Genomic DNA, 20960 nt, shown 5'->3' with positions numbered 1-20960 from the left:
TAAGGTAAACAATATTTTTATTAAAACAAAAACTACTTCGAATACTAAAACCTTAACTGCTTCAAGCCTAAACATAAAACACACAATTGAACATTTACGAACGATAAGCTGTCATAATAGTTTGTTGCAATCTGTTAACATAACTTAAACCTACATTTTCCACTATAAATCTAACACTAATAAACTGAAACATCCAAACTATAATAATAATACTGAAACTGATACAGGTACTTAAGGCATACACATAAAAGTAAAGTACTTATAAATCCAAAATTTTAAAAAAATCATCTAAGACGAATAATTTTTTCCCTTCATATTCAATAAACAAAAAATAAAAGAATATTTTTTAAAATTATCATATTACAACTAATATGTCATTAGCATACTATGCTTCACGGTTTCCTATTCAAAAAATGAATACGGTACATATTATATCTGTATATTAATCTTCTTAATTTGTTATGATTTACTGATCTGCAATATAATTATTTAAATCAACTTAAAAAATATAGATAGTTAAGAAAACCACAGTGAAAAATATGGTCTTATCTCTCCCTTGTAAATTAAATTGATCTTAATCTCTTAATCTCAATCTCTTAAATTGATATTATCTTATCTATTGCAGCACTTTTGCCTGCAAATACTGATTACAGATATTATGGAAAACTTTTTTAATGAGGTTCAGTATGTTCCTACTTAATGTTCTTAAAAGCAATGCAAATATTTTACAGGAATGTGTCGAATAATAGAACGAATCCATAACAACCGGTGGGAGAGATATTTAGAGAACTATAAAATCTATGTTAAGACTCGTCTCTTAAAAATAAAAATACATTATTTTGTTAGTTACAGTCATATTTTTTAAACGAGGGTAACCATGTTGGTGCATTCTACAAAATAGCATATCTTAGGTTGATAAAGATCCTGAAAATACAAAACTGTAGTTTCTGAAATTTCCATTATTCTTCTCATTCAAAATGTACTTTAAGATTTATCCATAAAAACACTTACAAAATAAATTTTAATAATCTGATCTAAACTGGAAGATATTTTGTTTAAAATGTAACAGAACTCTGATACATCTCTGAGAACATTACAAAAATATAAATCAACCTGTTTTTTTCTTCATATTGTTTATATGCAAAATAAACTAATATCTCTTAAATATATGTTATATGCATTAATTAGTATTTATTGAATGATAAACCAAATTATAGATAGTTAAATTAAACATATAGGCTATAATGTAAAAAATAATATTAAAAAAATATAAAATAAGTAATATAAAGTTATTTGTGTTATCAAATGCTGTTGTTAATGATTTTATCTTTAAAACTATTCTACCATTCTAGTTTACAATGATTCTAATGTCTTTTTACTATAAGGAGTCATTTATAACGTACTTTGGCTGATCCAACTTCGGACTTCAATTAACAATGGAAAACAATACTTCCCAGTGCAGGTAAATAAAGCTACTCGCGTGTATATACACCCTCTAATTACAGTAATTATTGTATAGTAAAAACTGTGGTGAGCCCTAGTGAACTACCGTCTACCCACTATAATCGCTATTTACGTCAAACTAACCGATCACTCTCTGAGAGACAAATATGGAGATAAAACAACAGCTCGACTCCGACAACCCTCTTATACCTTACGTTAGCTTCTTCACAAAGTAAAAAACCTCTGGCACTAGGAAAGGCAATTCTAAAACTACCAAAAGTTGCCTTTCAAACACGACTGGACTACGAGTCGTAGCCTTAGAGGCACACTATGCTATGACACTGTTCGGCCTGCAGGCACTAAGGAAAGTATCAGCACTCCGCAGAGATGGTGTGAGCGGACAGTTCTCGCGGCACCTCGGCCAGAGTGTTAGCGGAACCGTCACTGACCTGGGCGATGGTGGTCGTGGTGGCTCCGGCGGTCGAGGTGGTGCAGGGATTGAACAAGGGAAAGGCCGAGGGAGGTTTCTGTTTTGGAATGTTGAGAGCGGCCAGTAGTGACTCCCCGTGGTCGCACATCGGAGCCGTCCCCAGAAACACCAACATCGGATCTTGATCACGTGGCAGGGCATACCTGAAAGTGAAATAATATTTAGTAAATACTTTATTAGGAGACAATATTCTAATTCAATAATTTAAAATAATGGCAGCTATTAAAATAAAATTTTAACAGTGTCTGTAAAATTGTCTAAATTTAAACCTTATCAGAGGTCAAAGATAATTTTTAGATAAATATTCAAGTTTTCCATTTTACATCATTTCATAATATTGCTTGCACACTTCCATTCTTGAAATATTTCAGCCCTGCTGTGTCAAATTTATTTAAGAATTTATTTGTGTAAGGAATGTTTCGACACCCTTTGAACCAGAACCTTTAGTTATTGTTACTGACCATGTACACCTAAGAACAAAGTTCATTTTTAAACGTTATAATTCTTGTTCTTACAAATATTAATATTTAAGTAAATGCGACACAAGTAGAAAGCATTAGAAAGTTTTTTCAAAACTGCTTTCATTCATTCTTTTCGATTGAGGAACCTTAGTATTAAGGAGCTATGTTGGATTGAAATTATAACAACTGCGACAAGAAAATGGTACAACGTGCCATACACATGAATGCAAGTAACAACATAGTGAAACGATTGGTTGTAAAAGACTATATAGTTGAAATAAAATTAAGGTATTAAAATATTTTCACTGTATTACACTATTTTAGGATTCCAGTATTTTCATATGTCTTTCAATCAATTTTTGAACAGAGAAAAATTACGAATCAGTATCATCATAACTGCAACAACGGGTTATCTCAAAACAAAAGTTACCTGGAAAGAGACTTGGCCTCCTCTGGTAGAGTCTCCCAAGAGCAGCCTGGCAGCTGGACACTGACAGCAGGACAGCGGGGCCGGGGTAGTGCCAGACGGTACTGTAGTTGCTTCAGGGCTATCCGGTCCAGGTGCAGGTACGTGTTGAGCTTGTGGGGCTGCGGGCCTGCGGGGCCAGGCGGCGATGCGAACACCAAGATAAAGTCTGCCTCGTTAAACGCTTTCATGTACCATCTCGTGGGATCCTTGGGGCATTCAGAAGCACACTATTTTGTGTTCTATAATTCTGTTGAGACGTCTACTTTTTAACACTAATAATTTACACAGAAAAAGATTAAATATCAACATTGAAATTGACAAATGTATTAATACAAATTGTCAAAGTCAAATGATTGTGTGTCGAAAGACACAATAATACTTTTTCAGACAATAGTGTAGGTGAAAATATTAGTAATAGTACTAACTAGTACTAAGGGTTTCTGCGGAATGTCGACTTTGATACCGTAAGGTCAAAAAATATGGGTTTTAGAACAATGCCTGTACATATGAATGAATGTATGTAAACACCAGTCGTGTTCAAACCAAAGGACTTGGCAAAAATAAATAATTAAGGACTTTTAAACAAATAAAGCAAGCAAATGTAGTTAGTAAGTACTTGAATATATCTTTATTTCTTATTTAATTATGTTTTGCTTGAGACGAATTTTCAAAACAATTATTCATAAACAAACATTTCTAAAATAAACACATTAATAGTTAAGATACAATATTTTATATTTATATATTCTATTGAGTTTCTAAACGAAATGCTACAAACTAAATTTAGAAATTTGTTATTCCAAGGTTACAAAGATTAAATTTTAGTTCATGATAATGCAGTTAAAACTGTGATAAAAAAAATTAAATGGTCTGATTTTAATAAATGCTGATTTATCCATATTCCAGAAAAGCTTTTCATATTTTACTCTATAAAAGTGTTTTAATTTTTAAAATCAAGTTATAAGTTATTAGTTACTTTAAAATCATGGCTTTAGCATGTTTAGGAATTTTTAAAGCCATGAAATTTTAAAACATTGTCATAATTTATAGTCAATTAATTGGTTCAAAACGGTATAAATCAGACCTGCATATAATCTTTTTTTATTGTATTGGTGCCAGATTTTATCATTTTTTATTTTAGGATTTAGTGTAAGTACTAAAACATATAATATATAACTCAAAAAGTATTTGATTGTATTGCTTATTCAAATGTTGGATTGATTAGTTAGAAATCAACAACTGACCATCTAAAATCAAACCTTTGCAGATTAGTAAATTGACATTTTAACTTAAGTAATAAGACATATCAAAAGAAAAATATAAACGGCATGAACTTACACTGTGAAATAAGCTTAGATAATGTAACAACACTTTAAAGAAACAGTAGGAAGAAAATAAGTTATGATATGCCAGTTATATTGCTTTTCATTTAATTTAACTAATAATTACACTTCAAACAATACCTGTAAAAATTGCTTGGACATTTAAAAAAAATTTTGAAAAACTATATTTTAAATGTTTGAGCTGCATTATATTACATTTAGGTATTTCACCAGAATCTTTTACCACAATTGGCTTGAGGAATTGTTGAGTCTTAATTTATTAATGATTTTTTTTTTCCCTTGGGGCGGCCTTATTGCCATGCACTTAAGCCTCAAGGGCTTTTTGCGCACCCCAGAACACACCATGAGGCTCACCAGTCTACAACTTCAGCAGTTCCACAAACCGCAGAAAACAACCTATCAGGTCTTCCTGGGAAAATTCACCACCCCTGTCCAAACTACCAAAGATGGCATACCGCTCTCTTGCTATTGCAGGGCAATCAAAGAGCAGGTGTTCAGCAGTCTCCTCCTGCTCATTACACCTTCTACAGAGCGGATCCTCCTGAAGGATGCCGACTCTGTGAAGATGCTTCCTCAGATGACCATGCCCCGTAATGAGACCAATAACCTTAGAAGACATTGATCTGTTTAATGAGAGAAGGTCCGAAGCCACCCTGGAGGAAGGTGACTGTAATACCATTCTACTCATTCTCAAACCCGGATAGTGTCAAATATGTTCTGATAACAAAAATCAATAATATTTTATTTATCAGAGTAAACAGATACAGCAAGCTTTCATGATATTGCAGTATTGTGCAATATTGTAATCTAAATCAATAAATCGTAAAACAAGACCAGTTGACAAGCACATGTACATGAATAACAAAAACAATAATATTCATACAAATTAGAGGTTAAGCCAAATATTTACATTAATTTTTTTCTTATAAGTAAACCGCTTACAAAAAGATACTGGGCGATTTTTAGTCCACACAGGGTGGGTAATATACCCCTCTGCCGCTGTGATGCCACCCTCTCCCAGTATCCCCACCACTGCTCGGCACTCGCCCGCTTGCTCTATCCCCTAACCTGGCCACTGCCACTTAGAGGCTAACCTCACACCAAAACGCAAGCTCTATGGCTACATTAGTCTGTTCAATTAATTACACTTGTATAGGCCTACACATAAAAATAAAATACACTTATAGAATAGGTGTAACATAGCTGCAGTGTAAAAAAAATAGGGCGAACGAGACATGGCCCACACAGCTGATAAAACAGAGACGAGGAGATGCTTGTCCCACTCCCCACCACTGGAGGGGGCCCCTCCTGCATGTGGCTGCTCAGATATTTGCTTCTGCGCAGGTTTCTTTGCGAACGGTTTATCTATAATTTAGTAATTGATTACATTGAACACGAGCTTATGGCTCATTGGTCACAAGATTAAAACCATTTCTACAGCCATCCATAATCTGGGCTTTTTCCCCCTGATCCACAATTCTCCAACTTCCAGATTCAATTACCTAAAACTTTAAGAAAATATCCCAACAAATTTGATTGTGTTATAATAAAATTTATGCAACATTTTAGAAAAATTCAATTTTTGATAATACAACACCCTTTATGTGCTCTAATTCTGGACAAGCAAGAAAGATTTTAATTACACAATAGGGGAGCCAAATGGAAATCTGAGTACGTAACTAATATGTTGACACTACATCAATATGGATGTACCATTGCAGTTTCTTTTGATATTATATCATTACTAGCTGTTTCCCGCGGCTTCGTACGCGTCTCTTAAGCTTTGCCCGTATATTTCTTTGCCTTCAAATAGTGTTTGGCTATTTAATATACGTAACTGTGTCGTAATTGCAGTTTATAATGTGCAGGCGCTTTGATAACTTTTATATCTTGCAGTACAGCCTGGTGGTGAGTTACATCAATGGGCATTGCATATAAACCTTCTACATAGAAAAATACAAATAAATACAAATTTTCATAGTGATCGGTCCAATAGTTTCTGAGTCTATAAAGGACAAACACACAAACATTCATTTTTATATATTACTAGCGGGCCCGGCGCGCTTTGCTGCGCATTTCAATAATTTTTTGCAAAAGTTGCCCGCGGCTTCGCACGCAATTTCCCGTTGAAAAACAGTACACTATATTCACTTATTCTTTTTCTATCACATTCTAAACATTGCTGAGATAATTGATAGTCGTTCCATCGTGAGCCTCTTGGGCGTATTATGAAGGTATGTACCATATTCCTGCCTCTATCTAGCTGTTACCCACGGCTTCGCACGCAAATCTTAAGAACCGAAGTCCTTATATTACTTAGTAAATTTTTTTTTTTTACTATAATAAATTTTAGATTAAATTAGTTATATCTCCGATGCCACGATTGAGCTTGCTTTGTTGTCTCGATCGAGAGAATATGTACACACGGAGTTTTGAGAACCATACTTCTGTCAAAAAAACCAACTAAGGTTGATTTTATAACATTCTTTATATTTGTAGCCAACGTAAGATAGTAATTATGATATCTGCATTACTCTTCTGATCAAGCATGAGCATGGTTTATATTAAATAAATATTGCAGTTAAAGGTGAATTTTTACGTCAAATTTGAATTGTATTATCTGGATAGTAAAGTCTATGTTTTAACAGTGATTGCAAAAACAGTTTAAACAAAAATTTGTCGTTTCTCTTAAGCTTACTCTATGCTTTAAAACTATAAGTGTAATATATGTTTACAAAGAACAGCTGATTAAAAAATTTGAAAAGACGTTAACATATTGTTTGCTGCAATGCATTTCTTATGGGTATTTCTGTAACCAGTGGGGCGGAATCCTGAATCGGGAAAGGGATGGGCATAGCTTATAAACCTTCTCCGTGGAAAAATACATATACGTACAAATTTTTCATCATGATCGGTCCAATAGTTCACGATTCCATAAAGGACAAACATACAAACATTCATTTTTATATATATATAGACTAGCGGGCCCGGCGCGCTTTGCTGCACATTTCAATAATTTTTTGCAAAAGTTGCCCGCGGCTTCGCACGCAATTTCCCGTTGAAAACAGTACACTATATTCACTTATTCTTTTTCTATCACATTCTAAACATTGCTGAGATAATTGATAGTCGTTCCATCGTGAGCCTCTTGGGCGTATTATGAAGGTATGTACCATATTCCTGCCTCTATCTAGCTGTTACCCACGGCTTCGCACGCAAATCTTAAGAACCGAAGTCCTTATATTACTTAGTAAATTTTTTTTTTTTACTATAATAAATTTTTAGATTAAATTAGTTATATCTCCGATGCCACGATTGAGCTTGCTTTGTTGTCTCGATCGAGAGAATATTACACACGGAGTTTTGAGAACCATACTTCTGTCAAAAAAAACAACTAAGGTTGATTTTATAAACATTCTTTATATTTGTAGCCAACGTAAGATAGTAATTATGATATCTGCATTACTCTTCTGATCAAGCATGAGCATGGTTTATATTAAATAAATATTGCAGTTAAAGGTGAATTTTTACGTCAAATTTGAATTGTATTATCTGGATAGTAAAGTCTATGTTTAACAGTGATTGCAAAAACAGTTTAAAACAAAATTTGTCGTTTCTCTTAAGCTTACTCTATGCTTTAAAACTATAAGTGTAATATATGTTTACAAAGAACAGCTGATTAAAAATTTGAAAAGACGTTAACATATGTTTTGCTGCAATGCTTTTCTTTATGGGTATTTCTGTAACCAGTGGGGCGGAATCCTGAATCGGGAAAGGGATGGGCATAGCTTATAAACCTTCTCCGTGGAAAAAATACATATACGTACAAATTTTCATCATGATCGGTCCAATAGTTCACGATTCCATAAAGGACAAACATACAAACATTCATTTTTATATATATAGACTAGCTGTTTCATGCGGCTTCGCACGCTTTTCATAAGCTTTACCCGTGTATGTGCACTTCCGGCTCAAGTAAATTATATTTCCAACGCCGATGTAGAGTTTGCTTTGTTGCCACGATTCAAGAAAATCTGTATATGTTTTATAGCCATTGTACACGTACATGTGTTTTATATGAAGTGGTCTAACACTCAAGCTTTAAGTTCAACCAGAAATTTATCTTCAAGACAAATATACATCATAACTTAGTGCCTTCAAATAGTGTTTTGGCTATTGAATATTCGTAACTGTCTCGTAATTGCAGTTTATAATGTGCAGGCGCTTTGAAAACTATTTATCTTTGGCAACGCCACCAGGAGGCGAGTTACATCAATATTCATAGCATAGAAACATTCTTCGTGGACAAATACATATACATACAAATTTTCGTAATGATCGGTCAAATAGTTTACGATTCCATAAAGGACAAACACACAAACATTCATTTTTATATATATAGAAGATTATTGATCATTGGTGCAATCTGAATTTAAAATTAGGCAATGACGTCTTCTATGCAACCTGCATTACACTACTGATCAAGCACTTTACAATAAAAGTTTTCTAAATTTTAAATGTAAACAAATGTTTCTGCCTCTTTGATGAACTTCAGCTGAAAGTATTATCAGCTGTTAAGTATCAGTTCGCTTTGTATTATGTGTCGTAGCGCAGTCTGTCGGATCCAATATAAAACACTCTAACATCAACAACAATTTATAATTAAAAAATTAATTAAATAAACTATTTTAATTGGACCAAATTTACTCTAGTATGTATGCCTATGTTACTTCCAGGAACGTGTAGAATCACTGTACAAAATTTCACGATGTTTCGCGCATTGGTTCCAGAGTTATAACGGAACATACAAACATTCGCATTTATATATATAGATTTTACTAATGATTATTTAACAATAATGTGCATACATCTTCTTAGCATGGGACTTCCTAAAGATAATTTTGTATAGATTTTGCCTAAAGAATACACACAGTAATGATAGGTTATGAAATAAAATAATTTAATATTGAGAAAAAAACACTGAAAACTAAAACTGGGTTCAAAAAATGCTAAAATTTTTAATTAATTTGAAAGATACAATTGAGTGGCATAAATGTGTGAATGTTATGACAACAGAATATTATGGCAAAGATTTTAACGAATTAGAGATATTTTTGGTATAATAATGATAGTAAGTCATAACTTTAGTGAGTTGTGATTAGAACATGTGTGAGTTATAGTGACTTATACACGAGTAAGTGATGTAATTCTCTGATTAATGACCTGAATATGATGCTGATAAGGCTAATTAAAGTAAATTGTGTAAAGTCTTTTGCAAGTTTCTGTTGCAGTGTTCAATCTCTTTTTTAGTGTTTTCGTTTTTTTAGTAGCATCAGTACATAACCAATAATTTTTTATACAAATATATTATTTTTCATCGAATTAGGGGACTATTCTGTAGGAAAACACAGGTCAAGTAGTACATTAAATTGAAGGTCTCTAGTAGAAGAAGACAGTGCTCTAAATCTGACCTCAAACGGTTCTAGACCTAATCGGGGTTTATATATATTTCCTTATATCTATTGGTGATCCTTTTGATTTTACTATTAATCAATTGACACAGTTATTTTTAACAAGCTCGTGTTTCTAGCGTTAAACCAAATATAGTTGATAATTATGTACAACATTGACATTAAATGTTTTAATGTTCTAACATTTTCTAATGTTTTAAATCGTTCAAAAACTATAAAGCAATTCCCATATAAACTGACTTGGTTGTAAGCTATGATGATGATTACTTATTTAGTATTCAATTTCTATACTTATGTTTCCAACATATTAATTACACTAAGGTTTTATTACTTAACCTGGATACAATGCTAATACAAAATTAACAATAATGTAATTCACTTTTATACTACATTTCAAATTTCTAACACAATCACCCTTAAAAATGTCAAACCATGTCATTTTTAAACACTTAATAGGCTGTAGCTCCTAAACAAGGAAATTAAATAAGTTTCGGAGCTAAAAAATGTTTTAAAATATTTGTATATCCCAAATTTCAAAAGAAAATATAGGGTGTTTCGTTAAAAATTGTAAAGTTTAAAATGGTAGCCAAATATTGGAATTCTACATCGATATTTTTAATTTTCATTAAAAAATAGACGACGTTCCTTATTTAAGTTTATCTGATATACGAATAGTGGATCAGTTAAAATGGTCCTAAGCATATATCTCAAACATTTTTGTTACCCTTTAACAGTTAATTATAACAAAATTAACGTTATGATATCAGTAAATATTACTATATTATAGTAAAAATAAACTTCACAGATAGGTCTTTCCATGTAGTCAAAAATCTTCTTATCAAGAGATTTATTTCAAATTAACTCTACTTTTGTTGATAGACGATTCATTACTTTTTTCATTAATTACATAGAAAATCTATAAATCATTTAACTTGCCAAATCCACTATGACCACACAATCGTCTTCATTACACTTAACCGATTATATTTCAAATTCAAGGATTTTTACTGATTTTGTTCATGCCAATATTGGAACGAACTATATGAAATACTTCTGACATATATTAAATAAAATATGATACATATAGTTTTATAAAGCTAGAAGTTTGTTTATTACAAACACTTGCCCAAAAGTATTGAATAGCATTTCACCAAAATCAGTATGAAAGTGTAAAACTGTAATGCTATACATTACTGGCAGAAATCACAAAAAAACACTTAAGGATTTCAATACTTTAAATTGTATCTTTAAAATGAGACATTGTTTAAAACTCTGCAATCATAAGTAAGAGTGAACAATTATTTAAGATTGGACAATGTTTATATAGGATAAAACACAAGGCAATCTCAATAAAGTCAAAAAAATGTCTACAAATAGTAAACAGTACCAAACACGGCAAAAACATTCTTCTCCTATTTGAGGGGGTACCAAAAGTTCCCAGAATAGCTCTGTTGTGAGTGGGGCTTGTGCCGTACAGACTTCTGCCCTTAGGTATTGGTAGCGCAGCTCATCGCCATTACAGTGCCACCTGTATCGTTGACCTGGCTTATTGTGTTCTTATTTAGTGACAGTTTTTTTGTTGTTTTGTGTAACTATCTTTTTTTTACCATGGAAAGTTTATGTGAAAAGCGTGCAGCTGAAAACTTTATATTGTTTCCTGATCATTAAAAATGCCGTTGAAACTGTTTTAATGTTGAACAAAGCCAGGTTTTATAAATAGGAAAATTTATAAATAGAAAGTACATGAGTATCCATATTTACCAACTACATTCATACACCACACACATTTGGTCAAAAAATAAACCACTTATTTGTTTATAGCATCACATATGAAAAAATATCTGAAAACCAAAATTCAAATTTATATTGTGCACAATTTATCAGGAAGAAAGAAAAATATTATACAGTGTGTTACAGACTGACTAATATGAAAACAAAAGATTTTAAAATTCTTTTTAATTGGAGCTTCAATACCAAATATACCCATTCATTTTTGAAAAAAAGTATCAATTGCGTAAAACTACACAAATATGACAAGAAAATCAGTAAATTACAAAATCAGCCCCTCAAAAACAATTGCTAATATCAAATTTACTGATTCGAATCAAAAAACTTGTCCTATTATTTTCTACTTGCTGATTCTGGAACTGCAATACATTCAACTCAGGAATGGTTACATCGAAAGAAGTATAGTAGTTCCAAATGTGTAACAAAGTACCTCATCTTAACTGGAGTAAAGTCAGTCTGCATCTTCAGTTCAACCTTGTCACGACACCCGATTAGCTTTTTGTGATTCGCTGCATTGTTTGTTACACATTTTCCACATTTATCACACCAATGTATAACCTATTATAATATATTCATAATAAAAACACTCACCTCGAGTTTTGAATTGAAGTTAATTCGGTTTAAAATAACATTAGTGATTAAAAAATACTAAAATCTCCAACTACTACCATTTCCAACAATGTATCTATAAAGGCAGTTATTTATTTATTACATATTTGTACACAACTAAAAGGAACACACTATTACTGATAACCAATTTTGAAATGTTTTAAAGCTATGTATTCCTCCATTTGCAGAGATTGCAGTAAATTTTTAGTGGTTACCAAGTTACATTTGTTTGATTTTAATCAATTTGGCTGATGATCAACATTTTGTTCTATTGTAAAAAAACATAACTTATTAACAACACATGTCCTCATTAAAATGGTATTGTTGTTTGTCCATCCGCCTGTGCAGTAATTCTTGATAGAAAAATCATTAACTTGTAACTTGTACGTAGTTCTTCTCGGTCCAAGAAAGGACTTCAATTTTCATGAGTAAGAAGATCAAAGATTGCCCCTACAGTCAGTTCGTTAAAGGTTCTTTGATACTCCATTGTATTTATTTTTAATATTTATTGATTTGACTGCAATCATTTTTAATGAATTCATATTTTTCTTTGACTGGAAACAAAATCACTGAAGAATTCAGCTGTGTTAGTGGACCAGTATGAGGATATTACAGTACTTTTATTCTTAAATAAGAGATTATCAGACCAATGCTAACAACAAAATGTTTCATATTATTATTAAATGCTTACTTTAGTGTCAGTGTTGGGGATGGCGAATAGGTCAAACAGTGGGTCGAGATGACAGGATTTCTTCAGATAGTGGTGGAATTCGATCATGTCATCAACATGCGAAGGGTAGTTGGGGTTGTAGATGAGCAGAACCTTGGGTGGAAGGCGAGGTTCATCACCTGCAAAATCCGACATGTAACTTGCTGAGCAGTGGTCAAAAGTAGAAATGGATAATACACTTGTTTTTGCATCTGTTTTTGGAGTACCTGACTATATATATATATATATATATAATATATATATATATATATTGTTATTTAAGATAAATTATGAAATCTCAAGTGTTAAATATAAATTAAGTAAAGGTGAGATACTAAGAGTGAAATAAAACTCTTCTACCAGTTAAACATTACATCGCTCTATTTAGCTTGTACTTTACCTGTAGGTTTCTGGGCACAGGATCTTCTCCAAATGAAGTACGCTGTAAGGAAGACAGGAATGAGGATCACTGTTCCCACAATGCCTATCAGCAGTGGCATCTCAGGGCTGGCAACTGTAAACATCAACAACACTTATATAACTAACAAAATAATCACTGTCTGGGAATGGAACATAGTAATCAAGATGTATAAATTATATGTACAGATATGAGGGTCATTAGAAAAATTAGTTTTTTACGTAAATGTAAAAAATCCTTAATGCATGTAAAAAATTTACCCAATTAATCACAGTTATATAGAGCTTTTAGATAAATAGTGAATAAAATTCTGCTTCCTGTACACTTAGTTACCTGTTAATGGTAAACAGTTGGAAAAACAAAAAAGAACAACAAAGTTTTTATTTCGGGATCAAAATTGAAATTTCAAAACTAAATGAAAGAATCTGTAAAAGCAGATTCCTAGTTTTCTTTATTATTTTTCTTGATATTTTTAAAATCAACTAGTTACTTTTATTATCAACTGGAAAAATCACTTCCAAATTTTAGTAATATTTTAAAAATACTATATATATAGTATAGAATGTATATATACTATATATATAAATAGTATATATATAGTATATATAGAATGGTGGGATGTCCTCACAATACATTAAGATTGTGTTCCCATCTCCACAAATTCGATACGCAGATTTGAATGAAGCACACAGAATGGTGGGATATCCTCACAGTACATTAAGATTGTGTTCCCATCTCCACAAATTCAATAAGCAGACTTGAAGCACACATAATGGTGGAATGTCCTCATAGTACATTAAGATTGTGTTCCCATCTCCACAAATTCAATAAGCAGACTTGAATGAAGCACACATAATGGTGGAATGTCCCTCACAGTACATTAAGATTGTGTTCCCATCTCCACAAATTCGATACGCAGATTTGAATGAAGCACACAAAATGGTGGGATGTCCTCACAGTACATTAAGATTGTGTTCCCATCTCCACAAATTCAATAAGCAGACTTGAAGCACACATAATGGTGGAATGTCCTATGTCCTCACAGTACATTAAGATTATGTTCCCATTTCCACAAATTCAATACGCAGATTTGAATAAGCACACAGAATGGTGGGATGTCCTCACAGTACATTAAGATTGTGTTCCCATCTCCAAAAATTCAATACGCAGATTTGAATAAGCACACAGAATGGTGGGATGTCCTCACAGTACATTAAGATTGTGTTCCCATCTCCACAAATTCAATAAGCAGACTTGAATGAAGCACACAGAATGGTGGGATGTCCTCACAGTACATTAAGATTGTGTTCCCATCTCCACAAATTCGATACGCAGATTTGAATGAAGCACACAGAATGGTGGGATGTCCTCACAGTACATTAAGATTGTGTTCCCATCTCCACAAATTCGATACACAGATTTGAATGAAGCACACAGAATGGTGGGATGTCCCCACAGTACATTAAGATTGTATTCCCATCTCCAAAAATTCAATAAGCAGACTTGAAGCACACATAATGGTGGAATGTCCTCATAGTACATTAAGATTGTGTTCCTATCTCCACAAATTCAATAAGCAGACTTGAAGCACACATAATGGTGGAATGTCCTCATAGTATCATTAAGATTGTTTTCCCATCCCTACATATTAGATGAACACATATGAAGCACACAGAATGGTGGGATGACATTACAGTATCATTAACATTGTGTCCACATCTCCACAAATTTTATGAGCACATTTGAAGCACACAAATGGTGGGATGTCCTTACAGTATCATTAAGATTGTGTCCCCATCTCCACAAATTGGATAAGCAGATGGAGAAGGAACTTAGTTTCTGAACAACCCTCTTCTTCATTCTGGTAAAGAAAACAATTACTTACAAAAAATATCAATAATCTCTCTTTTTCATGTATTAAAAGTTAAATTAATTAATTAGAGGCTGTATGGATGATCTTATGTTATGATTACATATAATTTTATAAATATCTCGATAAAACAATATTTTTTTAACATTTTAAAAACCTAATACATCAAAATCTAAACTCATGTTTTTTTTGTCTTAACCCTTTCCGGGCCAGGCGGCAATATATTGCCGCCACAGATCGTGTCTGAAAAGTGCCAGGCGGCAATATATTGCCGCCTTGGTATTCGTCGTTTTCTTAAATAAATACTACGTCAAATGATTAAAGTTTTATGTTTTTTTATTCCCTGGTATATTTGTAGATAATTAATATGAATATCATATTTATTTTGGAGGTCTATGCATTTTTATTTCGTAATTGTCACGTGACATTATCAGCTGACTCGATCTATTGTTGTTAATTCTTTATGTTTTAATGTAATCGTACTATTGTATGCTGGATTCTCCTTTATTATTTTATTTTGTTGTTGTAAATATTATTAGTGTTAGTAGTTACGTGCTTAGCTATTGTGTCTAGTAGTTACAATGACTGAAAATTTGCAATCTCATGGGAATAAAATTGTAACTAGCATATTTGTAAATAGAAAAAGTGTAAATAAATTTCAAATAAAATTGTGTAAATATTTCTTGGTAAATAGTGTTTTTAATTGTATTGAAACTGTTTATGGATCCTAAAATCATCTTTTTACCGGTACATCCATAATGTGAATATTTATTTTAAGTTTCTTGCAGTGTAAGAGTCAGTTGCTGTATCACTTGTTGCGAAGTACAATTATGCGTATTTATACAAAATGTGTCGTAAAGAATTTATTTATGAGAGAAATAACACAAAATTTTGTATGGTTGTTCCTTTCTAAATGTACAATATAATAAAATAGCTTCCCACAGTAAAATTATTTTTCCTTTTTTAGATATTTACAAAAAAATTTAAAAAATAAAATTTTTTTTATGTAATCTATTAAAACGCTATTTTTTTTGTGATTTTAAATTACTTAAAACTACATCTATATATTTCTTGTTGATAGTATATATCTATACGAGTAATTTGGTGCAACTTTTAGGTCATTCTCTAATTGTTATGAAAAGTTATAAATTTTAATCTTAGAGATTGAAAGGGTTAAAAAGTAGTTTTTTTTAACTCTAGTGGTTTTTCTTAAATTTTTACTGTTTATAACCTAATAAATTGTTATAAATGGTATAAACCAGACCAGCACAAACATTTCCTTTAGCAATAATCTGATTTGATTTTGAGTTCAAAATCAATTGAACCCATTGGAAGCCAAAATTTAGTATCAAATTATGTAAAAATAGTTTGTATCATATTTTTGCACACTTGTTTTGTAATATACACACACACAAAAATACGCAAACTCGGAGTAAATTTGTGACAAGAGGCCAAAAGAAAGTGAACGACTTCCTCCACTCGTATGTAGTTTTGTAAATGTTACATCAATCAGCTGTTTGATCTACTTGTTGTGCAAATCTATCAGTGTGAAGGTTACAATATAGAGGTGCAGTGAAAGTGTGGTGTGAGTGGTAACTATGTAGTGGTGTTAGTAAGAAAACATTGAAATAATCTCTAATACTTTTACATTTACAACATCCTACTTCACCAGAGTGTTTAGGTCAGCTTCAAACACAACTTGCAGTTCTCACTTAACATCCTGATATGTTAATTATGGCTTCTAACACAGTCATACACAGGACATATGGCGGAGGATACGTACTTGTGTCTCGAAGGCGGCCTTACCAAAATTAACATATAGTTAACTATAGCAGAGGCAGATGTTAAATATGTTTTCTCCGGAATCTGTTAACATTTAGTACTATATTGACTTTATTATTACACAACTCAACTTAATGTACAGCCCTTACATTCCTTAAAGTAACATAAACTATTCATCACCCAGAAATATAAATACTACTAAATGTAAATAATACGATACTTTTCCAAATTATTTTTTTTTTACAAGGCCTTTTGAAACCAAAGGTTTTTCATCATCAGGCGACTCCACAAATAAATATTTACATTATTTTTATTCAAATTAAAATACCATATAGTGTAAATATGCAAATACAAAAATTTTGGAAATATTTCAGCCAGTATGAAAAATTAAATATGACTACAGTATAATTTTTGAATAAATTGAGAAGATATAAGACTAGAATTTTCAGTAGGGCCTCCTAAATTGTTTATGAGTTTTTCTTTATTTATGTTTATGTGTAGTGTTTCCCATGCATTTAAGTTCAATGGTTTTGTTATACAGCCACTCAGGCGATTATCAATGCGGTCTCGGGACGTGGCGTTGATGGTCAGGTGTGTGACTGGATAGGGGCCTTGCTCACGGACAGGGTTGTTGTTTCAACCCTCATGGGAGCAAGTGTTAATGCGAAGGCTACGAGGGGCTGTCCGCAGGGCGGCGTCCTCTCTCCTCTTCTGTGGAACCTGGTTGTGGACGACCTGCTGAATTCTTTGAATAGCAGCGGTGTCTTTGCACAAGGGTACGCAGATGATATTGTGATTCTTGTGAGTGGCAAGTTCAACACAACAATCACGGAACTGACCAATGCTGCTCTGAACATGGTGGGAAACTGGTGTGATAAGGTTGGCCTCACCGTCAACCCCACCAAGGCTGCCGTGGTTGCCTTTACCAGGAGGCGACAGATGGAGGGCATTGGTCCCTTTCTATTTAAAGGCTCACCCGTTGAGCTGAAGCCTGAGGTCAAGTACCTGGGCGTGATCCTAGATAGGGTTCTAAACTGGGGACCTCATCTAGAAAGGGTCATTGCCAGGGGTAAGTGGTCTCTAATGCAATGCAGACGTGTGATAGGTGGGCCCTAGGGACTGAAGCCGAGGCTCTTGTACTGGCTTTATGTTTCCGTTGTCAGACCTGCACTAATGTACGGAGCTGTCGTATGGTGGCCAAAAACGGAAACCAAGACTGTGGTAGCACGTCTGGCAGGTATCCAAAGGATGGCCAGCCTTGCTATCACGGGGGCCTTTCCTAGTGCGCCAGGCGCGGCTCTGGACTGTTGTCTTAATCTCGCCCCCCTGGACATTGTCATTCGAGCTATGGCCAGGAAGAGTGCCTACTGTCTTCAGCAGACGGGATTCTGGTCGGGCTGCAGAGGTGGGCACTGCAGAATTGGCACTCTGATACAGGAGGATGTTTTGCACATGATCTCTGATCAGATGCCACAAAAGTTTTCCTTTGACAAACCCTTTAGGATAATTTTGCCCTCAAGGGATGATTGGTCAGAGGGGAAGCAACCTCTTCCACCAGCGGAGCTCGAATGGTACACAGACGGCTCTAAAACAAAAAGCGGCACGGGCGCTGGAATTCTGGGAGTGAGACCATGTAGGGAGCTGGTGGTTCCTATGGGTCCGTATCCGACAGTCTTTCAAGCGGAGGTCGCAGCCATTATGGAATGTGCTCGTGAGAATCTTCGTCTGCGATATAGGGGCAAGACGATTAACATTTTCACAGACAGTCAGGCAGCACTGAAGGCGCTGGATTCCTGTGCAATCAAATCCAAACTGGTTTGGGATTGCTATCAGACCGTTTCCTCCCTTGCCAGCAGAATCAACAATGTAACCGTCTGTTGGGTTCCTGGTCATGAGGGGATTCTTGGGAACGAAAGAGCTGATGCCCTGGCCAACCAGGGCTCAGCAACAATTATGACGGGCCCTCAACCATTCTGCGGTGTTCCAAGGTGTGAATCCTCTAGGGTTGTCTCGAAATGGATTCACGCGGAGCATGAGAGAAGGTGGAGGTTGCATCCGGGTTTCAGAGTGAGTAGAATGGTATTACAGTCACCTTCCTCCAAGGTGGCCTCGGACCTTCTCTCATTAAACAGATCAATGTCTTCTAAGGTGATTGGTCTCATTACGAGGCATGGTCACCTGAAGAAGCATCTACACAGAGTTGGCATCCTTCAGGAGGATCCGCTCTGTGGAAGGTGTAATGAGCAGGAGGAGACTGCTGAGCACCTGCTCTTTGATTGCCCAGCAATAGCAAGAGAGCGGTATGCCATCTTTGGTAGCTTGAACAGGGGTGGCGAGTTTTCCCAGGAGGACTTGATAGGTTGTTTTCGGCGGTTTGTTGAACTGCTGAAGTTGTAGACTGGAAGTCCTCATGGTGTTTCCGGGGTGCGCAAAAGGCCCTTGAGGCTTAAGTGCATGGCAGTAGGCCGCCCCAGAAAAAAAAAAAAAAAAAAAAAAAAAAAAAAAAAAAAAAAATAAAAGGTTTTGTTACTTCTTTTATTGATTTTAGATTTTTAATTGATGTTCTGTTCTGATCTTGATTCGATGCAGTGCTTGGCTATAGCAGATTTTTCAACTCCTCCATATTTTGTGTGCGATAAATGCTCTTTAAATCATGTTTTTATTGTTTATTTTTTTTAATATAATTTTGTTACAGTCATCGCATCCAATTTCAGAAATTCCCGATTTATTAACATTTGAAATTTTGTCCTTACGGTTTCCAAGCATTGTGTTATTTACATTTAGTAGTATTTATAAGTTTTTTCCAATTGCTCCAAGAGTCTTTAACTCAGAAATATGTTTAGCTATCCATAAAGTGATAATTATTACTGAACCGTACCTGTAAAAGAACAAAGATACAAAAAGGACAAAATTTATATGTTTCATTAGTATTGTAGCTAAATAGACATGTTTGAACTAAACTAGCTGCTCAGCTATCTACCACATACCGATCAAGACCTCCGGGGCCCTAGAGAGAGTGCAAGGGTTGTGTTCGGTGCAGTGGGGGTGGATGGGCAGGGCGGTGAAGTTGTAGACGCCCGGCTTGTACTCAGAGTTGTAGGCGACAACCAGCACTGTGTCGGGAGGTGTGTGAGGGGGGGTTGTGAGGATCTGGGAATGGACCACCCACGAGTTGCCGTCCGGCTGCCGGGAGCTTCGCCACAGCTGCACGCGGTAGCGCGTGATGTTGTAGCGTGGTGGTGCCACCTGAAGGCGCAGACGTATGAGTGGCAACGATGACACATCCACCACCATGAACAACTGGTACTCCGCCATCGGCACAGTCAGTGCTGCCAATCATACATTTACATAGTATACAAATCGATTACATCGTTTAATTTAATTTTTAATCTATCAATTAGTGTGTTCTTCAATTGTTTCTTTTTTATTAAAACATACAAATATAAGATTGTGCTTCTTACGATTAAAACTATACTGAGTGTTATCTTTCTGTTTTGCAAACTCTAGTGAGGTACAGAGCCTTATAAAACATGATAAGTAGGCCTATAAAAGCAGTTACAAAATCAAAATTACCATTGGGTTTTTTGTTCTACTTTAAGTAAAGTTTACTGATGTTGATATTGAAAGTAATCAATAATATTGGAGAGAATTATGTAATTTCATTAACTTGCATTTTATTTAACAAAGTTAAAGTCATAAATACTTTTCTCTTTTTAAAAAGTGCTTCCTGTGATGACCCATGTAGAAGCAGCTTGTAACTAGTGTTGTTGAATTCGTGAAATAATACAAATACGTATAATCACTATATCTTAGTTGGGTAAGCAAAACATCCAACGTCATAAACAATGTCTGAGGAAACTTTTATACCCCTTCATGCAGGTCAACTCAGGATTAAGTACTATGCGCACATCTTGTCACTATTGTGGGTTGGTGTCCTATCCCTGGGTAGATGATTTCTTTCTATTTTAGAGCTGGTCGCGATCACTTATACGAGGGTCTTCCAGAAAGTAAAGAACGTTTTGTTATAAGTCAATAAAAACAAAAGATAAGAGCATGAAAATTTATTTATAAATACTTATAAACTTACTCTATTTTTCTACAAAATCG

At 34.1% G+C, this 20960-nt stretch overlaps 1 protein-coding gene across 2 annotated transcripts in view; it reads right to left on the bottom strand.

The window, feature by feature from the left end:
• The window catches only part of LOC124363104, a 35647-nt gene continuing 14687 nt past the window's right edge, over nt 1-20960 (bottom strand). The window contains exons 5-9 of one of the 2 annotated variants that reach the window (XM_046818227.1): nt 19841-20182; nt 13184-13297; nt 12766-12923; nt 2825-3090; nt 1-2076 (exon numbers count right to left, since the gene is read on the bottom strand). In XM_046818227.1, the coding sequence (XP_046674183.1) occupies nt 1815-2076; nt 2825-3090; nt 12766-12923; nt 13184-13297; nt 19841-20182 (1142 nt within the window). In that variant the 3' untranslated portion in view covers nt 1-1814. The remainder of the gene's footprint in view (nt 2077-2824; nt 3091-12765; nt 12924-13183; nt 13298-19840; nt 20183-20960) is intronic. The other variant, XM_046818228.1, reaches the window with a different exon arrangement.

Source organism: Homalodisca vitripennis, chromosome 5 (genome assembly GCF_021130785.1).
Source record: "Homalodisca vitripennis isolate AUS2020 chromosome 5, UT_GWSS_2.1, whole genome shotgun sequence".
NCBI lineage: Eukaryota > Metazoa > Arthropoda > Insecta > Hemiptera > Cicadellidae > Homalodisca > Homalodisca vitripennis.
This window is presented reverse-complemented; position numbering and strand designations above follow the sequence as displayed.